The sequence below is a fragment of the Dermochelys coriacea genome, chromosome 3 (genome assembly GCF_009764565.3).
Source record: "Dermochelys coriacea isolate rDerCor1 chromosome 3, rDerCor1.pri.v4, whole genome shotgun sequence".
NCBI lineage: Eukaryota > Metazoa > Chordata > Testudines > Dermochelyidae > Dermochelys > Dermochelys coriacea.
Window position 1 is genome coordinate 154035891 of NC_050070.1, and position 24279 is coordinate 154060169.

The 24279-nt window shown below is 46.0% G+C and overlaps 1 protein-coding gene across 10 annotated transcripts in view; it reads left to right on the plus strand.

The window, feature by feature from the left end:
- DAAM2 (dishevelled associated activator of morphogenesis 2) overlaps window positions 1-23936 on the plus strand; it is a 244007-nt gene extending 220071 nt beyond the window's left edge. For all 10 annotated transcript variants that reach the window (XM_038395793.2, XM_038395798.2, XM_043511616.1 and 7 more), the window contains 3 exons: window positions 4102-4233; window positions 14862-15032; window positions 16516-23936. In XM_038395793.2, the coding sequence (XP_038251721.1) occupies window positions 4102-4233; window positions 14862-15032; window positions 16516-16731 (519 nt within the window). In that variant the 3' untranslated portion in view covers window positions 16732-23936. The remainder of the gene's footprint in view (window positions 1-4101; window positions 4234-14861; window positions 15033-16515) is intronic.
- The last annotated feature ends 343 nt before the right edge of the window (window positions 23937-24279 follow it).

Here is a 24279-nt window from a genome sequence, read left to right on the forward strand (position 1 = left end):
CCCCATCTGACAGCAACACGAGCAGCTGTCTGGCTGGTAGAAGAAAGGCATGGACTAGACAGAGACGACCAGGATGAAATGTTGCACAAAGAAGCTGTAAGACAACATGCAATGCCATTTCTTCCCACTGTTGCTGACAGTCCCCAAAACTGGATTTCTGCTACCTTTGTTTCCTCAGCTGCTGGTTAACTTTTGCAGAGCACTCTCACAAAACCAATTAATACAAGGTGTTGTATTTGAATGAAGCAACCCTTCCACCCAAGGTATTATATCATAGGGGTTAAAGCTGAGGCATTGGTGTAAATGATCCCTGGGTTCAGCTTTTTATGTCAGCACATGGTTCCTCCACCTAGAAATCTCCAGAAAAATAAACAATACCTACCCATCATGAGGGCATATGCAGAATGAGCAGAATTCAGGAGGCAGCTAACAAGCGGTATCCATTGAGGTGGCATATTTATTAAGGAAGGGAGGGAAGGGTAAGGAGCTTGGGATTTGGAGATTAGATAGAATATACAGCAAAAGAAATAAAGGAATAATTCAACAGTAAATCCAAATTACAGAGTTGCAAATAACTCTCCATCCACAAGGGTCACTTTGCAAGGAAATCAATGTGATTTAATATGAGCATCTTCAAATTCCTTATGGAGAAACCTGAGAGAAAGGCTATCCCTTTCATTTCAACTTGTAGAATTCTGTAGGACGGTTCAGAAAACCTGTGTGAAGGATCCCATTCTCTATTCATTTCTGTAGGTTTGTAGAATAGTTTCTATAGAACCCAGTTTGTTTCATCAAAGCTCGCTCTGGTATGTCTGCAAACGCACCTCCCTATTGCAGGGTAAACATACCCTCTGTCATCCTGAGGCAGCATGGTGTAGTGTGAGGTGGTGTGGTCTGTTAGACTGAGTTTAGGGCTTGGAGCCAGGGACGCCTGTTTTTTAATCTTGGCTCTGCCACTGACTTTCTATGGGGCCTTCAACAAGTCACTTAACCTCTCTACCTCCCATCTGTGAAATGAGAATTATAATTCTTACCTACCACAGGGTGTTCGGAGGATTAGCTAGCTAATGTTTGCATAGAGCTTTGAAAATGTAAAGGCCTATGTAAGTGCCAAGTCTTACTGTTATTATTTCTTCTCTTGCCTAAGTTCATCTAACAGCTGCATGGCTGCATATTCCCCCTTCCTTCTCCCTGGATTTGCAAGCCATGAATCCTACACTGACTGTGTCCTCTGCTGACCGTGGGACATGAGGTCAATCATAGCATTAAGTAGAGGTAAAAGACAGCATTTGAGATGTTTGAAACGCAATGAGACCCTTGCTTTGTTTAGCTGTCAGTGACCTTTTCAGTCCTGGTTATCAGTGTAAGGCTGGTTGACGCTAACTTCCCACCCTTTCGGTGCCCTGTTATCTTTAGGATAAGGCGCTTGGCTTTGTTTTAAAATATGCCAATGTAATGTGAGTAGAAGGTGCCAGACTGGCATCCTGGAGACCTAATGTAGCCACTCAACCGGAGCAATAACCAGCCATAGAAGTGCAAGCTTCCCCCACACGACCCTGCCAGTGTGCATTCACCCTAGCCTGTCGAGACCCTCCCTCTCTAGTCATGAGAGCAGAGCTCAGTCTCCATTGCAAATTCATTTTTTTGGCCTCTGGGATTGACTTGGGATTGCCAACACAGAAAGGGGCCAACTGGTGGCAAGCGTGATGTTTGTGATTCAGACACCTCTCTGTTAAGAACTTGAATGAGATCCACCTCTCATTTCTTATATGTCATCAAACGGCAGAGAGTAATGACTTTTATCCTCGTTTTCACCTGGGTGGGATTTGAACTGGTGACCGGGGAGGAGGAGGAGGGCTCTGTGTCCTATTACTGGTCCCCAGAGCCATCCTACTACCTTCAGGGAGTCATCATCAGTTCCTCCTGGATGAAAAGCTCCAAACCCAGTGTGGATTATTGGGTCAGGAGGAAGCACTGGTAACAGAGGCTGCTGATATGTGTGGGTGTTTGGAGGTCAGAAGCACCCGTAAAAGGAACACTGACGTGGTATTCATGGTTTGAAGGGAGCCCCACTTACGGCTGATTCAGGCAATTCCCTCCTTGAAATGCAGGCACCTACTTCGTTTGGTTTTCTATTTGTGGGTTGTTTGCCCTCTTGTCTTTCCACCCGCTTCTCCTCTGCTTTCTTGTATTTGGACTTCTGGGGCAAAATCCCCTTCCCATTCAGTCACCATTCCACCCTCCAATCCCACCCCTTGTATGATGCTTTTCCATCTGGGCTACCCACACATTCCAGTCTCACTCTTGTCACATTTTTTGGCACTTAAAATGCAAAACTAAAACAATAGAAGATCATTGTCAGGTGTGGGGGAGAAGGTGCAACTTTTTATCACCTTCCAAAGGGTTCTCACCACAATCCTGGCTCCACTGGTTGAGAAGATTCTTCAAGGCCCCATAAGAATAGAAGACTATAAAAATAGTCTGTCAGCTGCTTTTAAAGGTACTTGTAACCCTTTGCTTCCCCAGGTTTGCAGTGTGATTTTAAAAACGGGACACAGCCCTTTATTCTCAGTCCAGCTTTTGGAAATCCCACATCTGAAGACGCATCCAGCCACTGCTTATCATGCAGGATACATTGGAGATTAAATTTTGTAAACTTCAATTGGCATTTCTGGGCCTCCATCAATAAGCAGCCATGGTGCTGAAAAGGTGCCTAAGGGAGGTGGTATGCATATGCAAACTCTTGTGCTGAAGCCTGGGGATTGGTCTCCATCCAGCTGAAGTGGTGGCTCAGCCAGTGGAAGGAGAGCTTTCATGTCTAAGTATGTACGTTTTGATCAAATACTCCATAATTAAGTTTTTCTTCTGATGGTGAAATCAGAACCCCAGCTATATGGGAAATGTTTCCCTGCTTCTGATGCCGAGTTCCCCTCCCCTTGCTATTGGTGACACAGGATATAGCTGGATTGATCACATCCTTTATCTATCCATCCTTGAAACATGTATAGCCCCCATCACTGTAGTGTCTGACCAGCTCATGATCTTTAATGTATTTATCTTCTCAACACCTCTGGGAGGCAAGGAAGTGCTATTATCCCCATTTTATAGCTAGGGAACGAAGACATGGAGAGGCTAAGTGACTTGCCCAAGGTCACACAGGCAGTCTGTGGCAGAGCAGCAACTTAAATGAAGATCTCCCAAGCCCTAGGCTAGTACTCTAACCAGTGGACCAGCAAATTGCCCTGATGATCATTCTTTTGAGCAGATTTTTTTTAAACAAAATCCTTCACCTCTCATGATAGAAATACTGCAGTATCCCAGAGTAAAAGCCCAAATCCTGGCACCTCGGTTGTGTTTTGCAAAACTTTTAAAAATAAGACCAAGGCAAATACCTAAGACTATATTTACTCTACCACATTTACTCAACTCCATGTCTGAACACTAACGAGGCTTTGCTCTTCTACAATGTCTTTAATATAAAGATCTTAAAGCACTTTGCAAATATTAATTAGGGACAAATGCCGGCAAGCCTCAAAATACCCCTGTGAGTTAGGGGCAATGCAACCCTTCCTCACTGTTGTAGAACCAGTGTGCTTCAGTAGCTCTCTGGAAGATGCTTTCTGCCATCAGCCTAGCTCCAGAACAGGGGACGGTTCCTGAAATGCTTTCCCTGTGATCCACAATACCACTGCACTATTAAATAAATCAGCATTTACTTGTAGTTACCACACAGAGTTGAGTTCCAGTTATTTCCCATTCTAAGTATAAGGAAAACCGTAGTGTCTCAGCTATGTGGCACTTAGATACTAAAGGTGCCTTAACAATACAATAAATTAGATGGATAGTATGGAACTCTTTTGTTGTTATTGCAGGGTCCAGGAGACAACAAGTAAGATTTGCATCCATCTCAGAGAGATTCTGCCTTTGAGTAGGTGAAAGCAGAGGCTGGGGGTGGTTCTGAACTGTAGTTGCTGATGGGTATATTGGCGGAGAGACCGTGCTCTCTGTTAATCGAAACAACTGGACTTACCCAGTCCCATTATTCTCACTGAGGAGCCATTGCTGGCTGCCAATCAATGCTTCTGACTTCTTCTCTTCCAGGAACTGGACTATCAGAAGAGACGCATGCGGGAAGCAGGGGACAGGTTTGTGCCTGTCATGAGTGATTTCATCACTGTGGCCAGTTTCAGCTTCTCGGAGCTAGAAGACCTTCTGAACGAGGCTAGGGACAAGGTAGGAAAACCCCTGAAAGTGCTTGACTGGAACCTGTAGCTTTCAGACCCACCTTCTGTGGCTCATTACAGTTTTGGGTCGGTTCCTACAGTATCCAAGCCATTTTACCTATCATTCTGACTCTGACAGCTAGGAAGCTCATTTCTTCTGCTTCCTTAGGATCCCGATGAGTGAACTTAGTGAGAGCAAGGGGAAAACTGTGTACCACATATGTCTCTATGTAAGAAGAGGGAGGGAAACCCCTAACCAGCAGACAGTGGCTACTTTCCTTCCCCCATGTCAGGTATTTTTTTTCCAGTGAAAAGTACCAGAATGGCAGCCCTGGGGACTGAAGTCCTCTACTCCCTATGGGCGGGCCAGGGTGGTAGCACTCAGGCATGGGTTAAGTCTAGGCTAGTCCTCAGGTTCCAGGATGAATCTGGGGCAGAGTCTGAACCTTGCAAGCAGCTCTTGAGAGATTTTGGCCATCTTCGGTCAGTATCTCCTGGAGAACAGAAACATGCCTCTGGAGCCAAAATGGAAGCAGCTGATTAAGATGCTGGGACACTAATGAGGGCAGAGTGTGGCGGGAGGCAACATCCTGACATTCAAAGAGTTTCAGATTAAAGGTGGTGGTTTTGGTCTGTCTATCCCATTCACTGAACGGATACAACCCAGATCCCTAGGTTTTGCCCATTGAATCTTTTTCTTCTCTAGAGCTTATTGATGAGGGTGGTGTGTATGGGGAGGAATGGCAATGGTGGGTTTTATGACATGGTGTTAGGAAATACTGTTATTGGGAGTTCTGTCTTCTGGATGAGAGATCAGAAGTGCACTTTTCCTTGGTTCTTAAAGATCCCATGGCCTTTTTCAAGAATAGGGTTGTTAGATTTGGTCTCTGGGCAAAACTTAGCTAAATTCTGCTGATGTAATGGCAGGAGATGTATACATCTGCAAGAAACATTGGGATCCTTCATATTAAAAAGTACCATAAATGTATCAATATTCAGTTGTTGTTGTTATCAGCTCACACTTTGAAAAAATCTAGTAAGGGAAGTGTAGACCTCTGAAGAGGTGCCAGCTCTTTGCTGATGACTAGAAGCTGGTATTAATCCCTCTGTCTTCTGGTTGAATGGGAAAGAATATGTATGAAAAGCTCCTAAGGATATGAAAATGTTTAAAAGAGAATAAGTCCTAAAATAAACAGCATATAATAGCGAAGTTGTCCTGGTTGGCTGCTATGTTAAAAGCAGTTGGCTGTCCAAAGTGAACAAGTTATTTCCTTTGAACCAGTTCGTTTCCATTGCTGGTGTCAGTAGCTTGCAGTGACGGGTGTGAGGGGACAAGCTAAACTGTGAATAAAATATCCATAATTGGGTTGCCTGGGTCTCCCGGTTTTCAGAAGACAAGCTTGATGCTGGAGGAGGATCAGGACAATACAGTGTCCTGTCACCATGCTGTGCCATCACTCTGGCACAACATTTCATCACAATGGGGATGACTTGGCTTTTCAAAGTTGCAGCGTTTGCCCCACAGCATACACCACAGAAATCATAAGAGCTGGTAGGTTGTTATGGCAGAAATTGAACAAAAGTCCTCATTTGGCTCTGATAGCAAGGGAAGGGTGGCTTATGTTCCAGACCTTCCACTTCGGTTGTAGTATGGCTTCCCTAAGAGAACTCCCATTCTGTGGGGTATTTTGGACCTCTGGCTTTTATACTTGTCTGGGATCAAAAAACTGCAGAGGCACAAATGAATGAAGAAAAGTGTGGCTGGGGGGAGAGCAAGAGGTAAGCAGACCTTTCAACCATCAAGAAGACTGGTTCAGTTCAGTATAAATTTTGAGTGTGAGGTTTTGGGTCGGTTCCTACAGTATACAAACCATATTACCTATCATTATACAAATGTCCTTTGTCCTCCCCCTCTGATACCTGATGTAGAACAGAAGAGGTACATTCTGTTGACATGCACTGACTGGCACAAAGCGGTTTCTTTTGGGGTCAATAGTGGTTAAACACATAAAATCATTCACTCCGAGGCATGGATACAACATTTCCTTGGTCAGGTCAGGGTAGGAAAAAGGGGATCCTGTTGCTTTAAGGATAATTGGAGCGTCTCCCCATAGCCGGACCAATATGTCTGGAACTTGTTGCACACGTTTTTGACATTTGCCAACATAAAGCATTTAACAAGAGAAGTCTTATGTTAATGACTATAACATACTTAGGAAACCTCTTCCCCCATTCCCTTTTACCTTCTCCTAACACACCCCTACTATTCTTGAACATATGCCTTTCCAGCTTCTGCTGAATCTAGAGCTTTGGTTCTCCCACTGGCATTGAGCTGCCTTGGACTCCTGAAAGAGAACTCTCTGTCCTTACCAGTACTGTATTGTTTCTCATGTTCACTTCTTTTTTCCCCCTTCTCCTGCTCTTTTTTCAAAACTGGAAATTCTCAACAAACCAGATGTGCTTCCCAGAGCCCATAACAGCTCCCATGCTCAAAGAGCTTTCTGTTTGCTGAATCGTGAGCACTGTCCCTGCCATGGAAACTGCTACTACAACTGCCCAGCAAAAGTAGGACACAATACACAGAGATCTCACTATCCTGTTCCTTTTGATTTCTAGAAATGAAATGGGGAGTGAGGGAAAAGGACTTAAAAAAAAAAATTCTAATGAGCCCTGGAAGAAATGGTCTGGCTCACTGATTTTAATAATGAAATCCTGGTTTTAACCTCTGGGATTGAATATCATTCTAAATATAGTACTGGCTAATTGTTTGCAAGGAGTTAGGCAGAGCCATCTTTCTTGAGCTTGGATTTAAAACAATACAAAGTATCTTTTCAAACCCGAGAAGTGATTTTTAGGTGTCTTTAGTGCTGGCAAAAAACGCTCTCTATTTATTTAGCTTTATAGAAGAAATCCACTCCAAAAGAACGCTACAACCCTTTGCTCCTCTCTGCTTCTCCAGTATTCATTGATAAGAGAGACAACTCCAGTAGTCTTTTTTCCAGTTATTAATCAGCACAGTGTCAACCAACAATGATCCGGTCGTAAAAGCTCCTACTCAAGTCTTCCCATTTCCTCACTGCTAAGGGATACAAAGGGCCTTACAGCCTGTCCTGGAGGGCAGTACACTCAAGATATTTAGGACTAAGGGCAAGGAATGAGTTCCCAAGCTGAAAGTCCTTCATGCAGAGCATCCTGCCTGCAGCCTTCACTCTCTCTTAGACCAATGGGGCTGCAGCTCAATACCTTCCCTGAACCCAGTATGACATGGATGGAGAGGCAGTCTCTCAGATAGATCCTAGGCCAAACTAAGTCCTTAAACTTTACCCATAACATAGAAGATACCCTACCAGAGCAGTCTATTTACCCATGGAGCAGGTATAACACAGGTAGTGCAGCTTTCCTCCACACAGCCCCACGAGTGCACCTCAACCCTACCCTAAAGCCACCACATCTAATGTTGAGGGGGGAGTTCAGTCTCACACGGCCCATGCAGTCTTTGGCTTCTTTGCTTAGACAGACGACGACTGGACCAGGTGATGCCAATTGCCCCAGTGAAGAAGTGATGTTTTAAACGTAAGGGCCAGATTCTCAGACGCTGGCCTCTATCTTCGCAAGTGAAATGCTGTAACCACCATCATCTGTGCATGCGCATAACACATGCTCAGTTAAAATCAGGCTGAAAAATTGGCCCAGACTCTCAATAGGTTCACTCAGAGTGCTGGGCACTGTTCTGCTAATGGCTTTTTCACCTTCAATGCACTGTAACACCTGTGAGGGATTGGTTTTTTAAGGAGAATTCACAGTTTTGATCAAGGGATTATATTTTCTGCCATTTCCCGTGTGTGTGGTGGGAAAGGGATTGAAATTCCATCCTGAAATTTATCACCAATTTTCACACGTTTGATCCACATGAAACATTGCTTTCTTCAGAAGGAAAACAGGATGAGAGTGTGTCACCTGAGAAAACTGCCCTTCTTGGTTTTGTGGGAAAGCCGTGCAAACGCTGAGGCCAAATCCAACTATTTTTCTCACCAGTTCTTCCTATGGTGTAAATTTTATTTTTCTACTTGCTAGGGATGACATTTACCCCATAAGGCCTGTGTACCACTAAAGTTCCACATAAGCGCTAACAATACACTGAAGTGAAGCAATGGCATTGTATCTGTTGTCTGCAATGGGTGAACTTCACCCTGTGTGTATAGTTTATAATCTGTTTGTTTGTAAAACACTTTGGATCATTCTGGACGAAAGACGCTATGTATATTTCAGACATGATCACTATCCTAGTGATTAGAATTCACAAGCTGGCTCTACAGCGCAGAAGCTGGAATAGATATAAAATCAACACCACGCATCCTTCTTCCCACTGTTGCCCAGTACAGGGGCATAATGAAGACAAAGAAATAACCTTGGCAAGGTTAAGATGAAAGGGAGGTGGGAGCCTGTCCATTATCTTTTTTTATGACTTGACTATGAAACGATACTGCAAGCCGGGGACCAATATTGAGCATCATTGAGATGGGAGGTCAAAATCTGCACAGCCGCTGGATACCAGTAAATTTGACAAACATAGTTACACTGTTCTGAAGAGCAGCAGAGGAAAGTGAAAATCCAGCTAAAATAATAGCCATTAATGGCAGAGAGCTACAAGGCACACAGGGATTCTGCAGTCCAAGCAGCAAAGACAGAACGTCCATTTCAAACACAAAAGTTGGCCTCCTTCGGTCTTTTGGAACTGGTTCCTTCTGTCAGCTGCTGAAACTAATGGGCTATTGGGGGAGTCAAGCTGGGGCACGTTCCAAGAGGCATGGACAGATACCAAAGCTTGCCATCTCAAACAGAGCCATTTGGTAAATAAATTATCTCCCCAACCTACACTAAATTAGAAATGCAGATGGCCCAGGACAAGTTATCTAATGTGTCAAAAATGCTCATGATGTCTATATTGCATGAGCAGGGTTGCTATTGGCTACCATGGAACTAGCTCAAATATCCTTTATGATCAATAGGTTTCAAGGCGACGTAGGGTCCCATCCAACCTCTGTGGAGATCGATGAGTCTTTCCACTGACAGGCCCATAGAGAGCAGAGTAGCATTTAGTTGAACTGCCTTGCTGCAGGTTTCAAGTCTTTAGTAGCAACAACTTTGGTATTGCTTGACTAGGGAAGTCTTTTAAGTTTTGCTCAGAGCAGGTGGTGTAATTCATTCTTCCCATTGCTAGTCCCTCAATAATGCTTGGAGACTCCAGGATAATTGTCAACATTGTGGTTTGCCCCCCTCTTCTTCCGCCCTCCCACCCCACGCTTCCTGCTGCTTCCAATGGGGTCTCTGCAGCCACTTGATGCTTCATTGGCGGGCTCAGCTGCGACCGTGTGCTGCCGTCCTGTTTTCCATCTCCTTGTTGAACTTTTAAAAATAAACAACTATCTAAACCATTTGCTTTGGCAAAAAGGGGAATTCAGTGGAAAGTTTGGCAGGGGGAGGAGAGTTAGTAATGAGATACAGACCTGTTATCATGAGATGGAGGAGTGATAAGTTGTGGAAATGAATTTATTTTAATGAAAAATTATATACCAGCCTATGTTATAATCTTCTCTCCACCCAAAAGCCCACATTTTCCATCTTGCTTTGCCCATGTATCTTCCCCCAAATGGCTTAAGTAATAAGCAAGTTTCTATTCATGTTCCAGTGCTTGACATCACAGAATAATACAATGCTTAGTACTTACCTAATTTTCATATGTGGACTTTACAAAAGAGGCTACCGGAAGCACCATTGTCGTCTTGTCCCAAAAGGAAGCTGAGTCAAAAAGGTTCATGGTATGTCTACAATGGAATAAAAGGCACATAGCTGGCCCACTGACTCGAACTCACAGGTCCCCAGAGCCTAAGCTCCAGCCCAAGCCTGAACCTCTCCACCCCTAAACAGCCCTTTAGCCCTAGTCTGCTGACCTGGGCCAGTGGTGGGTGTTTAATTGCTGTGTAGATGTACCCTAAGGGACTTGCCCAGGGTCACTAAAAGCATCAGTGGCCGAGTCAGGATTAGAACTTGGACGTTCTGATTCCCGGGCCAGTGGCCTGTCTACTGGAGCATTCTGGCTCTTGTGGGTTAAGCCAGTTCAGCAATCTGATCAGTTATGATGTCTGCTTATGAGGGTTCGGGATGTAGTTCTAACCCCACATATGTCACTTATAGCAGCACAGCACCTTATGCTGTGGGGGTGGAAGGGAGAGACCGATTCAGAGAGAAGAGTGCCACCTGCTGAATCACTGCAGCATACTGTGTTTTCAGTAGAGTGCTCCCATTCAAGTAATGGGCAGGGCTGATGCTACTTATGCTAGAAGCATTGACCAGATCGTAAGAGGAAGTGATACGAGCTCAATCAATTTATTTGTGTCCATCCATTGATGATGCAGCATTATGCTTATCAGGAACCCACAATTACCTGCGACAAACAGGGCCCAAATGATGAAGGCTTGATGGCACCTCAGGGAATAGTTCACCTATCCATGAGCAGAGGGGGAAAGAAGGTTCATGGCAAACCCATTTTCAGGGTCTCTCTGCCCACTGTAGAGGAGACTATATGAAGGAGATGCCTGTAGTCCAGAATAACACGGAGTGTCTGTGAGATGTGGACTAGGGTTGACATGAGGAGGCATGAAATGCAGCAGATCTGTCTCTGATGCCCGTGCTAGGGCGTGTGTAATTCACTATCTCAAATAAGATTAACGTGTCGTTTCTCGTAAGGCTGACAGCTATCGTAAAGAATTGTGACAGCCCAGGAGCACATAGCAGGCTCAGCCTGAGGCAGGCACACATGCAGAGTTAATGGGCGGGCAGCCAGCCAGGGATAAGCCGGGCAATCAGAAATTTCCACTTCAACAAGGAGGCCCATTGAGTCCTAATCACCCTTCACATGATCCTGACCGTTTTACACTTCAAAGCTGCTAGTAAGGCAAAGGCTGTGGCAATGCATCACGTGCTGCTCATGCAGTGTAGGGTGGACACTGGGGAAAGCAATGTGTTTGCAGTGGAGTGTCCTGGTGGAGATGGTAAGTTCTGAGAAGCATATGTTGCAAAACTGATTCAGTTGATAGATAGGTAAAGTCCTAAAATAGAGGGGTGCATTGGAATTTAAAGGGTATGAGGTTTCGTTAGCATCCCACCTTCTGTGATACTTGCATTTATAGAGTACTCTACAGACATTAACTAACTAATCCTTGCAACTCCCCTATAAAGTAGAGGATAGCGATCCCTATCCTCATGTAGCACATGGGGAAACCGAAGTACAGACAGGAAAGTGACTAGCACAGGGGTAGTCAATATTTTGTCAAGGTCCAAATTTCTTGGTCAAGGTATAGTCAAGGTCCAAACTCCAGAGAAAATAATAAAAAATAAGTAAATAAGATTTTTGGGGTCTGTTCAAAAGCGTCTAGTAGTCTGGATTTGGCTTGTGGTCCCCTATTGACAACCGCTGGACTAGCAGAAGGTCATATCAGTGGCAGAGTTGGGTCTAGAATCCATTCTTCTGGTTCATATTCCTCTGCTCCAATCACTTTTTCTGAGTGGAGACCAGAGAGAAAACATTTAATTAAATAAACCATTGCTTTTGTTTCATAGTTCATTTGTTACCTTTCGTAAACTTGTAGCTTGTATGTTTCTACCTTTCAGATTCCATTGCTTTACAGTAAGTGAATGTGGTATCATGAGGTGTCAGAGGTCCAGCACAGTCCTTCCTCAAAGTTGCTTCAAAATCTAGAACCAGTTTTATTCATAAGACTCTCCAACAGTTATTTTTCTTTAATGAGGCTATTGTGCCTTTAAGGAGGCAGTGGAACTCTGTGACTCCATTTAGTGAGAGGAGCAATGACCAGAGCATCCCTGCTGATGAAGCAAGAGTAGCTGGTGCATGATAGCCGTTGGGCAAATGGCAGTCAGAAGTATAGTGTGCATTCCCTCTTTTTAAGGGAATTAAGAATGGCACTTGGGAACTATGCACATGTTATACGTAGGTAGGATTCAAGAGGCCCAGGAAAGGGCCAGGTCTTTGAAAGTCCAATAAAAGTACTAGGCAATACTTATGTACTCTGTGGGATTGTCCCCATTCGTTTAAACCAGTTTAGTATTTGTGCACCATCTCACTCACCTTCCCAAAGTTCTATAATCCAGACCAATGTTAAGATTCATTCCATTTCTGCACTGGTGCTCCCATCCCTACCTACAAGAACCCCTGTGACAAAAACTGACCATGGCTAGATGTAAGGACTGCCCATTGTGTGGTGTTGCCAGGGACTAAACCCAGGATCTCCAGTGCTAAAAGGACAAGCTTCTGCCACTTGATCTAACAGAGTAACTCCTCCTGCTGGCAGCAGTAATAACCTCTTATCCTTTGTGAACTAGATACTAGTGAGAAACCGTACAGAGTTGAGGATTTGGATTCTGTCCCACCTTTGAGTAAATAAGAGTCATTCTGGCAAATATTGTGGGAGTTCAAAGGGCAGGGAATTGCCTAGAACAAGAGAGACCATTTTGTCCATGTTTTGTGTGGGGAAGGAATGTCGCTGGTCTTGATTTGTGCCTTACTTTTTAGTTCTCTACAAATCATGGCAATGAGTTAAATGGGAAGGGAATCCCTGACTAGGTCTGTCCCTGTGGTTGAAGAATGTTCTGGGCTCTTTTTGTTCTGTGCACAATGGCAGTGTCTGTGCACTACAGTGGTCTCCCCTGTTTCTTCGCCCCCACCCTGCCGCCCTTGGCTGATTGGCCTCTAATGGGAAAGAGAGAACTAAGCAAAGGGATCTTCTTTTTCAGGTTTCAAAGGGGCTGTCTCCACAATCTCTGGCATGTCTCCCTGGGGAAGGGCCAGAGTCCCTAGCAGTCAAAACATAATGCTTGCTCTCTACTGTACTTTTCTCAATATATATGTCCAGAGATGAGGGTTAAACTCAACCAACCAGGCATCCATTGCTAGCCTGCAATTGCACGCTGCCGTCTCTGATTCTCGGCTGCTGCTCCTGCTATGCCTCCTTTAACTCCTGTCATGCTCGCAACTTGTGCTGCTTGTAGCAAATTTTGTTTAATGTCAGCTACTCTGAATTTCTCTGTCTGTTTAGGCTTTTTTGCCAAAAAGCAACTGTTTTTAAAAGAACTAGACTTTTGCTGCAAACTGCTTTGCACGAGCCTGGCAGGAAGAGCAAAGGAGAGGGAGTGTGGGGAGAATCGCAAAATTTCCCAAGCAGTGCCAGAAAGAAACTGTTCCTTCATCCGTTTTTGTTAAGGGATTTCTTTCCCCTTGAGTGCGTGTTGGGTGGTGGTGCTTATGCTGTTCCTCTCCCAATGTCTATCCTCGTGCAGCTATCAGAGTTGCAGGGGCTTCTGAGGCTGGATCCCAGAGTTTCTTACTCATTTCCTGTTTGGGATACAAACCACACAGCTCCTGGTCTCTCTCGCGTTCTATAAAATCACCCAAGTTGGGGATGGGCAGCTAGATTGTCACCCCACAGACCAGGACCATCGTCATTTGTATTAATTGGGTGTGCACCTAAAGCGCTCTGCAGTGATCAAATGCAGTGAATCTTCAGCCTGCAGGAGTCATGGTGTGGTTTAATGGAGGTGTGTCTGTGGGGAGGGTATGAACATCTACACTGGGGGAGTGTGTGGATATGTATGTGTGTTGGCTGAGAGTGCTTATGGGTACTAGTGTGTGCGTGGATCAGTGTTGGGAGGAAGAGTAGCATCGAGAGGGCATATGGCTCTGTGTGAGTATCAGCGGCAGGGCATGTGGGTGGGTTCATGCAAGTTTATGGCTGTATCCGAGTGGGGGTGTATGATGATGTGTGCATGTACTGGTAATGGCATGTCTGTGTCAGGGCTGCAGGGCTCATGACCCAGAGCCAGGCTTTGCTGTGACTTCACCATAGCCAGATCAAGGCTGCCCTGTGACTGAAGTCCTGCCAGTTGGCAGCCTCCAAATGCGTCCTATAGCCTCAGCATTCGCCTTGTAAAATAAAGGCCACTTCTGATGTTTCCGCTCTCTTTTAAGTCCCCCTGGGAGCGCTGGCTGCTTTCCTTACCCTCCTCTCCTTCCCTGTCTGTCTGCAGCCTGGTTTCTGCCAAACAACACCCTTTGTTTGCTCAGTGGTCTTCACAGTGAGGGATTACACCGCAAAAGGCCAGTGATGGAACACTGTCATGTTACGGCAAGGGTCTCTTAACCCTAGCCAAGTTCTCGATTGACCCAGAGGGGAGAGGTGGGAGAGGAGACTCATTTGATCAGGCACAGTTTAGCACTCATTCCATCATTGGTTACAGTGATGTTACTGAGGTGTGGCTGGACAGCTGCTCTCTGAAATGACTGTGGCCCTTAGGCACTGGGCTTTTTTTTTTTGACATTGGTGCTTAACTGTTGCCCTCCAAATGCCAGCTGGCTAGTTAGGGGAGCATCTTCTTCAGGGGAGAGATCAAATAGCCTTTCCTTAGCCAGCAGCAGATTGTGGAGGCGATTTCCCATTGGCCACAAAAGAACCCAAAGGGGCTTGAGTGCTGTGCAAAGCCATCCCTAGGCTTTATCTCCTTGTCCCCCTTGAACAGCCCTTCTAATTGCCATGCTCTTGTTCTGTTCTTCTCCCTGTCTGACAGTATGCCAAGGCACTGAAGCATTTTGGAGAGAACGAGGGCAAGATGCAGCCAGATGAATTTTTTGGCATCTTCGACACCTTCCTGCAGTCGTTCACAGAGGCCAAGCAAGATCTGGAGAATATGAGGAAGAAGAAAGAGGAGGAGGAGCGCAGGGCACGCATGGAGGCCATGGTGAGAACCGGGGGAGGAGGCATCGGGGAAGGGACGCCTCTTTCCTTGTTCTCAAGAGAACAGGGGCCAAGTGAGATGATTCCCCAGCTCATGTTCCATCCCTGCCACTGCTTCAGACACCTTCTCTCGCTGTCTCTTTTGCTCCTGCAAGCCTGGCTCTCCTCCACCTGTCCCTCATTTCTCCTCTCCTGTCCCAGCTGCCTGTCTTCCAGCTCCCCGTCATGCCAAAGTGCTCTTGGCTGTGTGCTTTCCCTCCCACTGCAGGCCTTGTTATTGACAGAGTTTTCAGTCATCAGGGGCAAACATCTGGTGGCTGCCTTGAAATCTTAAGGCTGACTCAAGAGGGGGGCATGGAGGTCTTCCAGCCCCCAGAGATCTGTTCTGCACTCTTCTCCCCAAAAGAAGTTGTGCTGGCCTGTCAAACCTGGGCATGCTGTCCCAGCCCCCAAGCTGCCTGCTTGACATCTGGGTGCCCCCCCTCTCCACATCTGAAGGATGCCATCCGGCCATTGGGCTGCCTCCCCTGCACACATGGGGGATACCGTCCTGCTTTAGGGCTGATATTCCTGTTTGAAAGCACTTGGCACCAGATCCTGCTTGGTCCTGCCAACTGGGCTGCTTCCATTCAGACTGGATTATCATCTGTTCTGTGCCTATCCCCGGACAGCGCGTTGTGACACTGCAGCACACTGGCGCCTGCCTTGCAGATACCAGCAGCATTTCCCCCTGGCTGCCCTCAATGCTGTGGTTACAGAGGCTGCCTTTGGCCCTGACAGGGCAGGGAGAACATGTGTGCATCATTTGATTCTCTTGCTGGAACTCCGATGTGTGGTTCCCTGGGGGTTGGGGTGAACTAACCTCCTTCCATCCCAATACATGTGGTTTGATTGAATAACCAGATTTCTATTCCTATTTGGGTTTATCAGCACACCCTGTACTTAGTTTGGGGTCTAACCTAAGTCTGTCTATACTCTCTCTTCTTTTCACCTATGGGCTTGACTGTTACCTTCCAGCCCGGTCTGAATAAGATGTAGCATGTAGCTGCCACTGCCCCAAGAGCAGGACATGAACCAGATTGTAATTCTTGGGCTCTGCTTCTCCCTTGCTCCATGAGGGAAGTATCTGCAAACTGCAAATTACTTGTGTCCCCTTTTAATGCTGGCTTCAATGCAGGACTGGGAGAAGAGGGGGTAGACAAAGCTCCACCCACTCCTTACCCACCTGCACAGGAGAATAGAGGAGCAGCCCAGTCTGGCTGCTATCCCCCCCCCAGAGGCTCAGGCATAGGGTTTGAGGGGGTTTCTTATGCCTTCTTTCTCCCGCGGGTGCAGCAGGACTCAGGACTGAGCCCCCCTCTGTAATCTATCTTTCCACATCACGCCAATTGCCGTGGTATCTTAGTTCCTACTTGACAACATCCCTTAACAATACAATGTTCTGTTCAGCCCCAGCCAAGCCTAAATCCATGTGTCTTTCTCAACAGCTGAAAGAGCAGAGGGAGAAAGAGAGGCGACAAAAGAAAGCAAAGGTCGGCAGCATCTCCGAGGAGAGTGGGGAATTCGACGACCTGGTGTCAGCCCTCAGGTCGGGCGAGGTCTTTGACAAAGACTTATCCAAGCTCAAGCGCAACCGTAAGCGTTCGGGGAACCAAGGCTTGGAGACAAGTCGGGAGCGGGCGGTGACCAAACTAAATTATTAACAACAAAAGGAAGGAGGAGACGTTAAAAGGAAAAAAAAAAAAAAAAACCAACCCAAAGAAGATGACGACAAAGAACAAATGAAGAAAGATGAATGTGTGTGTGACAGCAATTGGCTGATGGTTGCCCCCAAGTGCTCACCCAGCCCGTAGCTGGAGACATTACTTTTTCATGACCAACTTTCCTCCCCTCCCCCACGCGCCTAATGTGGAATGGCTGTAAAAGTGCCTCTGTGGAGCCAGCAGGGTTTGTGACTGGGCCATTTGGAACATTGGCCAATTTGCTTCTGGGAATCTTGCCTCCAAGCTCAGCAAAGGCCCATTGATGACAAGAGGAAGCACTTGGGTCTTGTGGACCACTCAGCAGCTGGGGGAAGATCGTTCACTGTGTGCCAAAGTACAAACAAGTAGTGTTCTCTGTCTGTTGAGACTAAGCAAGACCATTACATCTCAGGCTGGCTCTGAACACACCTGACGCTTTCTCGAGATCTGGATAAGCCTTCATGGAGTTCCTTTCCAGAACTTGGTTTACAAAGAGTCATTGACTAAACCTGAAAAATGCTTTTGATCTCATGTACTGTGTGGTTTTTATTTGTGCTTTTTGTGGCCTATAATAGCCAAAGCAAATGATGCTCAGAGGGGAAGGACGGGGTTTGGAAATGAGATGGAGTCCTGCCTTGAAATCCAATAATCAGAATTGATGAAACCATTTTAAAAAAACTTTTTTTTGAAATTTTTTAAAGCCATTTTCTGGAACCTGTTGAAGCTTCTAGGGATGTTCTAGAACCTGAAAAGTTGGGAGAAAGTGAAATACATGTTCTAGAATGGGTGCTCTGCATTGGAGTCTAGAAAATGAACCCACAGCTGATCAGGGCCAGATCCAAATGCCATTGCCCAAGGGTAGGAGGGTAATAGCCTCCCAGTGCTGATAATTTCGTACTGACTGCTTTTGCATCATTTTGTTAGCGCAATGTAATGGAAATTGGGAACTGTATGGAATCATCACAAGGTCCTAAATAGTTCATTCCAATCAAGTTGTCTTTTAGAGCTTGCATCGAAGAAGTTGTCTTCTCAGCAAACCCCTGCAGGAACCATAAAACATCATACTATGTGAAGGACAGCCATGTAAAAGACAGGGTCTTTTCCACTTGGAAGGTGTTGCTTGCAATGAAGGTGCCATAAACAAGACGGGAATTAATCAAGAGGACACAGATCTGAATGGGTCGAGGGCTTTGAAAATTAGTTAGTTAATAGGAATCTTTGTATTAAAAAATAAAAATGTAAAGCACACAGCCAAAAACAAACAAGCCAACAAGAAAGACACTGACTATTTTGTTGCTATTTCTGATCACCTTCACGACTCTCTAGTAATGAGACTAGCTTATGCAGCTTGTCACGGTTTCTTTTGTCTTGTCTTCCTTAAGTGAGCTTTTTGGTTATCTTCCCATGGAGAGAAAAAGGAGGAGAAAGAAAGGAGCGTTCTGGATGTGATATTCGATGAGAGAAAGAGACCCATCGTCTGCAAAATATGCATTAAAAAACAAACAGCAGGAAATCTCAGTCTGGAGGAAGTCCAGAAACAGCTCAGTTTGTCACTTTAATTGCTTGGCTTTATTTTTCTCCAAATGTCACTTAATCTCAGGCTCAGCATTGAGTCTGCAGGACAAAACTCCATGCCCCAGGCACACTGCCTGATCAGTATTATATTCAGACAACATCGGGGAAACACACTGTGGAGGTTCTCTGAACTTTGGAAGGTTAAATAATTATGTAAACTATGGAGATAAGGAAAAAAAAAGTTAAAAACTGTAATGTTTACTGTATTTTGAGTCTCCCTCCCTAGAATTTCCCTATTGACGACATTCCAGACCGCTGCACCTCTGCAGAATACTCATGGTGAAGAGCTGGTATCTTACAAGAGCTGCGTGCATTCTCCTTCAGTATTATTCCCTTCCCCCTCGGGGATTAGCAGTTAACAGAAATGTCCATTGTGGCAGACACAGGCACTTTTTAGGAGAGATTTTGTATTTTCATACCAGGTTTTGAAAGTTTAAGAAAAAAACTCACATTTTTAAGCAATTTTTTTAAAAACTCCAAAAGAGATTTTTAAAAAATCTCTTCTGTAAATTATATTCACAAGCTCCTTGCTGTCCCCTATCAGATCAGTGTTCTATTCCAACACTTTTTTTAAAGCATGCCATATATCCCACCCTGTGAGAGCCATATGAGATCGTAATACAAGCCAAATTGGTGTATAATTGAGTTTAGTTTTTGGTAGTCTCCAAATTCCAAGTCTGAGATTTTTAAGGATTATAAATATCAGGATTTTTTAACCTGTTTTATCTTCCCCGGTTTTAGTGCTCACCCACTAATTCAGTTTAGTACCAAGGTCAGATTTCAGCCCTGGTGTAAGCAGCTGTGACTCCATGGTTTCACTGGAGTTGTACCCTCTTGGCCCCCAGTCCAAGACTAATCCATTTTATAAGGAAAATTCAACAGGGGTTGAGAGAGCAAAGAAAACTCAGCTCAGAGGATGAGCTTTGAATTTGAGAGAGCATCTCCCCCCCCTGTGCTTATCACCAGCAGGCTTGTCTTAGGCTTTCTGACACTCTAGTCACCTTGCAATGCCATGAATGTAGCAAAGGCAAAGAGAGGGAGGTTGTTACAAAGAAGCCCAGTGTCCATTCATCAGGATTGCACAGTTCAGCCCAAGATTTCCAGAGATCTCTGTGTGGGAGAGTCAAAGGGAGCTGGTGAAACCAACTCCCAGATTGGTGCACAAAGCACATAAGGTTTTACCAGGCAACTGTGGGCCGCACTGTGGACTTAGATTACTGTGACTGAAAAGCCTACAGGAGCCCATATACACCTTCTAGATCTACTCCAGCTCCATTTCTCAGCATCAAGTGTTTGAGTCTCTGATGCTTTTTTGCTTGAGTCTCTGACGCTGGATCAAGGCTGCTTTCTCCATCCTAAGGAGCCTTTAGCGCGTTCCCCTTCTCTGATTGCCTGCCCCATAGCAAAATCCTCTTGGGGGGAGGAGGAGGAGGCCCCTTGTGAGGGCTTGGATACACTTGCCTTGAATCCTGAAGGTGGGCAGCATTTCCTACCACTGACATTTGGCAACAGGGAGAAAGGCCTGTTAACATGTTTTCATGGTATGAGAAGTGTCTGGCCACGTGGGATGGGAGGAACAGCTGGCCCTGCCCTGGAACCCACCTTCATGCTGGGACCACGTTCCATCTTGATTTTAGACCTTGATGTGCTGTGACTCAGTGCAACTCGCTTGTGCTGTTTCAACACAGCTCTCTGGAGAGCCGCTAACTGGCTAAGGAAGGAAAATGAAGGTTGTGCTGCCCTGCCTAGTCTTTGTTCTCAAGTGAATGAGTTTGTATTAGCAGGGCCCCACAATGCACAGGATACGGGCTGTGATCACTGACACGGTGACTGGTGCTTGCTGTGAGACCATAAGAACCCACAGGAGCTCCATTCTGGGTTGTTGGTTGGTTGGTGTTTTCTCCCTTGGCTGAGTCTAGAAGCCAGCATTTCCCAAGATTTGAAATAAAATGTCCATTTCCCTGGAACAAGAGGATATGAGTGTTGGGATTGAAAGGGGGCGGGGGGAAAGAGAACAGTTAAATGAAGGGGCTTAGTCTGCAGTGCTCTCCCAATTTCCCATCTTCCCCAATCCCTGGGATCTGCTCCCTGATCTGAGACTTGCCCTGCAATGTCATAGGGGCTCTGCTGCTTTTCCACCACCCCTGTGCTGCTCTGCATCTTGGCTCAGCCCAGCCCTGCAGCATCCCAGGAGCTGTCCCATCTCCACCTCCTCTGGTCCTACTCAGCCCTGCCAGTCCACACTAGCACTCCTGCCATTGCAAGCACCAGTGGAGCTGCACCAAGCTACAGCTGTGGAAGTGTTTCCCTGAAACAGTCAGGGTAGGTGCAGCCTCAGTGTTTCCCTTGTGGGAACCCAATGACATGTTCACTTTAAGGGGATCAGCTGCAATCACAGTCCTGCACATCTGTGGACCTACCCTTGATCTCACAGCTCCTGGGCTTGCTGCTAGAGCCAAAATCTTCTCTGCCATTGCCTTGGGAACCCCCAAGTGCCTCACTGCTGTCCAGGCATTGTTCCGCCCCACTCTACCCCCATGATCCTTCTTGGCAGGAATGTCTGTAGTGTGCAGCTGGCCCTTTTGGCTCGTTGTGGATGGAAGGAAAATGGGGAATAGCATCGGCGTGGATACGGACCTTCCTCTCTCCTACCATTCCATTCAGCCTCCTACAGGGACTGCTCACACAAAGCCCTGGGGTAGCATGTTGGCAAGCGGAAAGCAGCAGCCCACAGGAGGGCAGCTTTAAGTACCGCCTCTTTCGTAGCTTAACCGAGGCACTTCCTGAAGCCTTCCTAGCAGCTCTTTCAGAGTACTTAAATCCTACGCCAGCAAGAAGGATTAGGCCACTTTCCCAAAGACTGTCCTGCCAGCCCCAGAGGGATGCTGACAGTGGGCCCGCTGTGCCCCAGCAAATCCCAGGGAAGGGAAGGCAATGGGAAACAACAGGAAGGCCAGGGCATGTGCAAGGTGAAGACAACAAGCTCGCAAGAGAACCTGTCTGGGGCAACTGCCAGTAGAGCTGGGATTTGATTTAATTCCAGAGTCATACTGGTGCAAACCTTGGCAGAGGTCTCAGGCAGTGAGAAGTCGTTCCCCCCTGCTCCCGGCCAGGGAACCAGGTTACAGTGGCACAACGTAGCTTCAACCTCTTCTGCAATGGGGCAGCTGTAAGGGGCCAGCCTGGCCCCAAAAGTGGATAGGCTGAACAGACAGAGGTGTGTGTTGATTGAGCACCCTCCTCAGCTCTTTCCACCAGCCAGCTCCTCTGGATCCGTGGCAGAGTGTTTAGCTCAACTGAGGGTAATGTTGCCTGTCCTCCCTTGAGCCAAGTCCCTCCCCTGAAGTCTCACTGCTACAGAAGAGTGTATTTTCTGTCTCCTTAAATCTGGCCCCCAGGGTCCAAGTCTACCCTTAATTACCCCTGTGCAAGCCCATTATTGTTGATTTATGCTAATAACTTTTCTGTGGCCACCTGGGGCAACACTCAAGTCCCTCCCTGGCTGGCTGTCTCTGGTCTGGATCATGCTTCTGAATCAGTCACATTTCCAGAGACCAGGATAAGTTGACCTCAAAGCAGCTCCACAACATGGGAGCAGAAAGGCCAGTCCACATTCTGCAGCTGACTGAAAATCCAGGCACCAAATCCGCCCTTGCCGCCTCAGCGGCCACAGCAGGACTAGTGCTTAGTGGCTAGAGACTTCCCAAGGGGAAGATGGCTTGGGTGTTCTTCAGAAGCATTTCTGTAACGTGCTTGTGGTCTCCGAGGAAGGGAGAGAGGTTGTGAGGGGCCGGGTGGGCATTTATGTGAGGGTCAGCCTCTTTGGAGGAACGTTTCCTCTCCTTGGGGGCACTCTGAGCTGGGTTGTGGGGGGAGAGGCATGTGTCCGAAGTGTCCTTGAGGGGAATGGAGACGGGTTGTACAGTTCATGATGTACATGATGTTTGCAGTTTTGTTTCTGGGTATTTTTTTATTTTGGTTAAATGTTTTTAAAAAAGAATTAAGGTTTTTAGGAAGCTCTAGGGGGAAGCTGTAAATCTGACACCTCTATTTATTTTTGCCTTATTCTAGTTTGCTTATGTTTTGCATGTATGCACCGCACTACAGCAAAGACTATTGAGACTGTGCCAGGGCATTACACCAGCTAGCCGGTCTGCTTGGCAATTCTGGGCTGGGCTGCATGTCATTCATTGGGTGGGGGAAGGAAGGAGAAAGGGAGTGTTCCCTGGGGTTTTGAAACCCCATTGGCCCACACCTCCCTGAAAGCCGTGAACTGGCCCCAACAATATCGAACCCAAAGAGCTTTTTCTTTTAGACCAATTACAGATCTGTTGCTTTTGCACACTGTGATTTTATTTTATTCCAATCCCGAGCAATGGGCCAAAAGGTCTGAGCACTCTCCTCAAACTCCGCCCACAATCCCCAGTTCTGCCCATCATCCCAGTGGAGCTGGATGTTTCTACAAAAGTGCTTAACACACAACATTGTTGTCCTTTAAATTCTCATAATTAGGCTTCAGAGTTAACAGGTTGCTGAGCCAAACTGAGACAGTCCTCGCCACTCTGAGCTATCATTCCTTTCTGGCTGCTGTCTCTTAGAGTTTTCTGGTTTTTTTTTTTTGTTTGTTTCTTTTTTTTTACACATTGGGAAGATTTTCTTTACAACTGTAAGGGTTAGATTTTTTGTTTTGTTTTTTAATATAAGTTTTTAAATCCTGCACATACATCTTCCATGGATCGACTCCACCCAACTACTGATCCCAGTGAGCAGTTTAGTTAAGGCTACTTAATCCTTATGGGATTTATGTAAAAAAAACAAAGCTGTCCAGATTTTGCTTAACATAGCACCTGTGAACTCATATGGCTACATGTGTATGCCAGCACAGAATGGGGCTATGGGTTCTCTAATGGTGGAGTCTTTAAGATACTTCAGAGAGTCATAAAGCCTTCACCATGTTGTTCTCATTCTTGGAGGAATACTCTATAGATCTTAAGGCCAGATTCTTCTGTTAGCAGTATAAATCCAGATAAGCTCTGGTGTGGTCAGGTCAGTCTGCCCTGGATTTACACCAGTAAAACTGGGAGCAGCATCTGACTCCATTAGTTTCCTTTTGTGTTGCCTACAGCACATTTCACAAATTCCATACAGTACATTGTTAGAAGGACTTATCACTAGTAGCAAGCCCTCTGTGCCCAGCTATCATCCACCCTTCTAACTACCATCTGGAAAGGCTTCCTAAGAAACGTCTCAGTGCTGAAAGGAAACGTCAGATGTTTCAGATCAGTGCTTGCTCCTGCTAGGACCTCACCTCATCCAGTCTTCTCACTTCCTTGCATTAGGTTTAGCTTGAAACTTGCTGGCCACTTTTGGATTCCCCCATGTGCTAAATTAGAAGGCACAGTGCTGCCCATAGGAGCTGGGGAGAGGTCCGGTGCTGCTGTAATGCCTTAGTGTATCCTCATTTCTTGGTCAGTTTGACTATAAATGAATTAAATGTACAAAACCTGTAGTGTCCTTTTTATCTGCACCTTTTTATAAGAATATACTGTAATACTTAAAAAAAAAAAAAATTAAAGATATATTGCCCCCACTTTGTTGCAGTGAATTATTTTATGGTTGAATTTTCCATGTGCTTTGTTGGATGTCAGCTGGGCACATTTGATTGATAGGTGTGGGTGGGGGGAGGATGTTCTAAGGAAGTATCCCAGTTTTGGGCCCGTCCATGTAAGGCACTATCTCTCCATGACCTTTCTTTGGGCAAGAAGACATGACTGAGGACACTCTTTGGAGCCCAACTGTCATGCAAGGTGTCCACTGCCCACTGTTTAGATGGTTCAGCCTTGTTTTATGTTACCCCTCCACTGCAGGGATCTCAGCGCTGGGAGCAAGCAACAAAACAGGACTAGAACTTAAGTTTCCCACGTGGCATTGCTG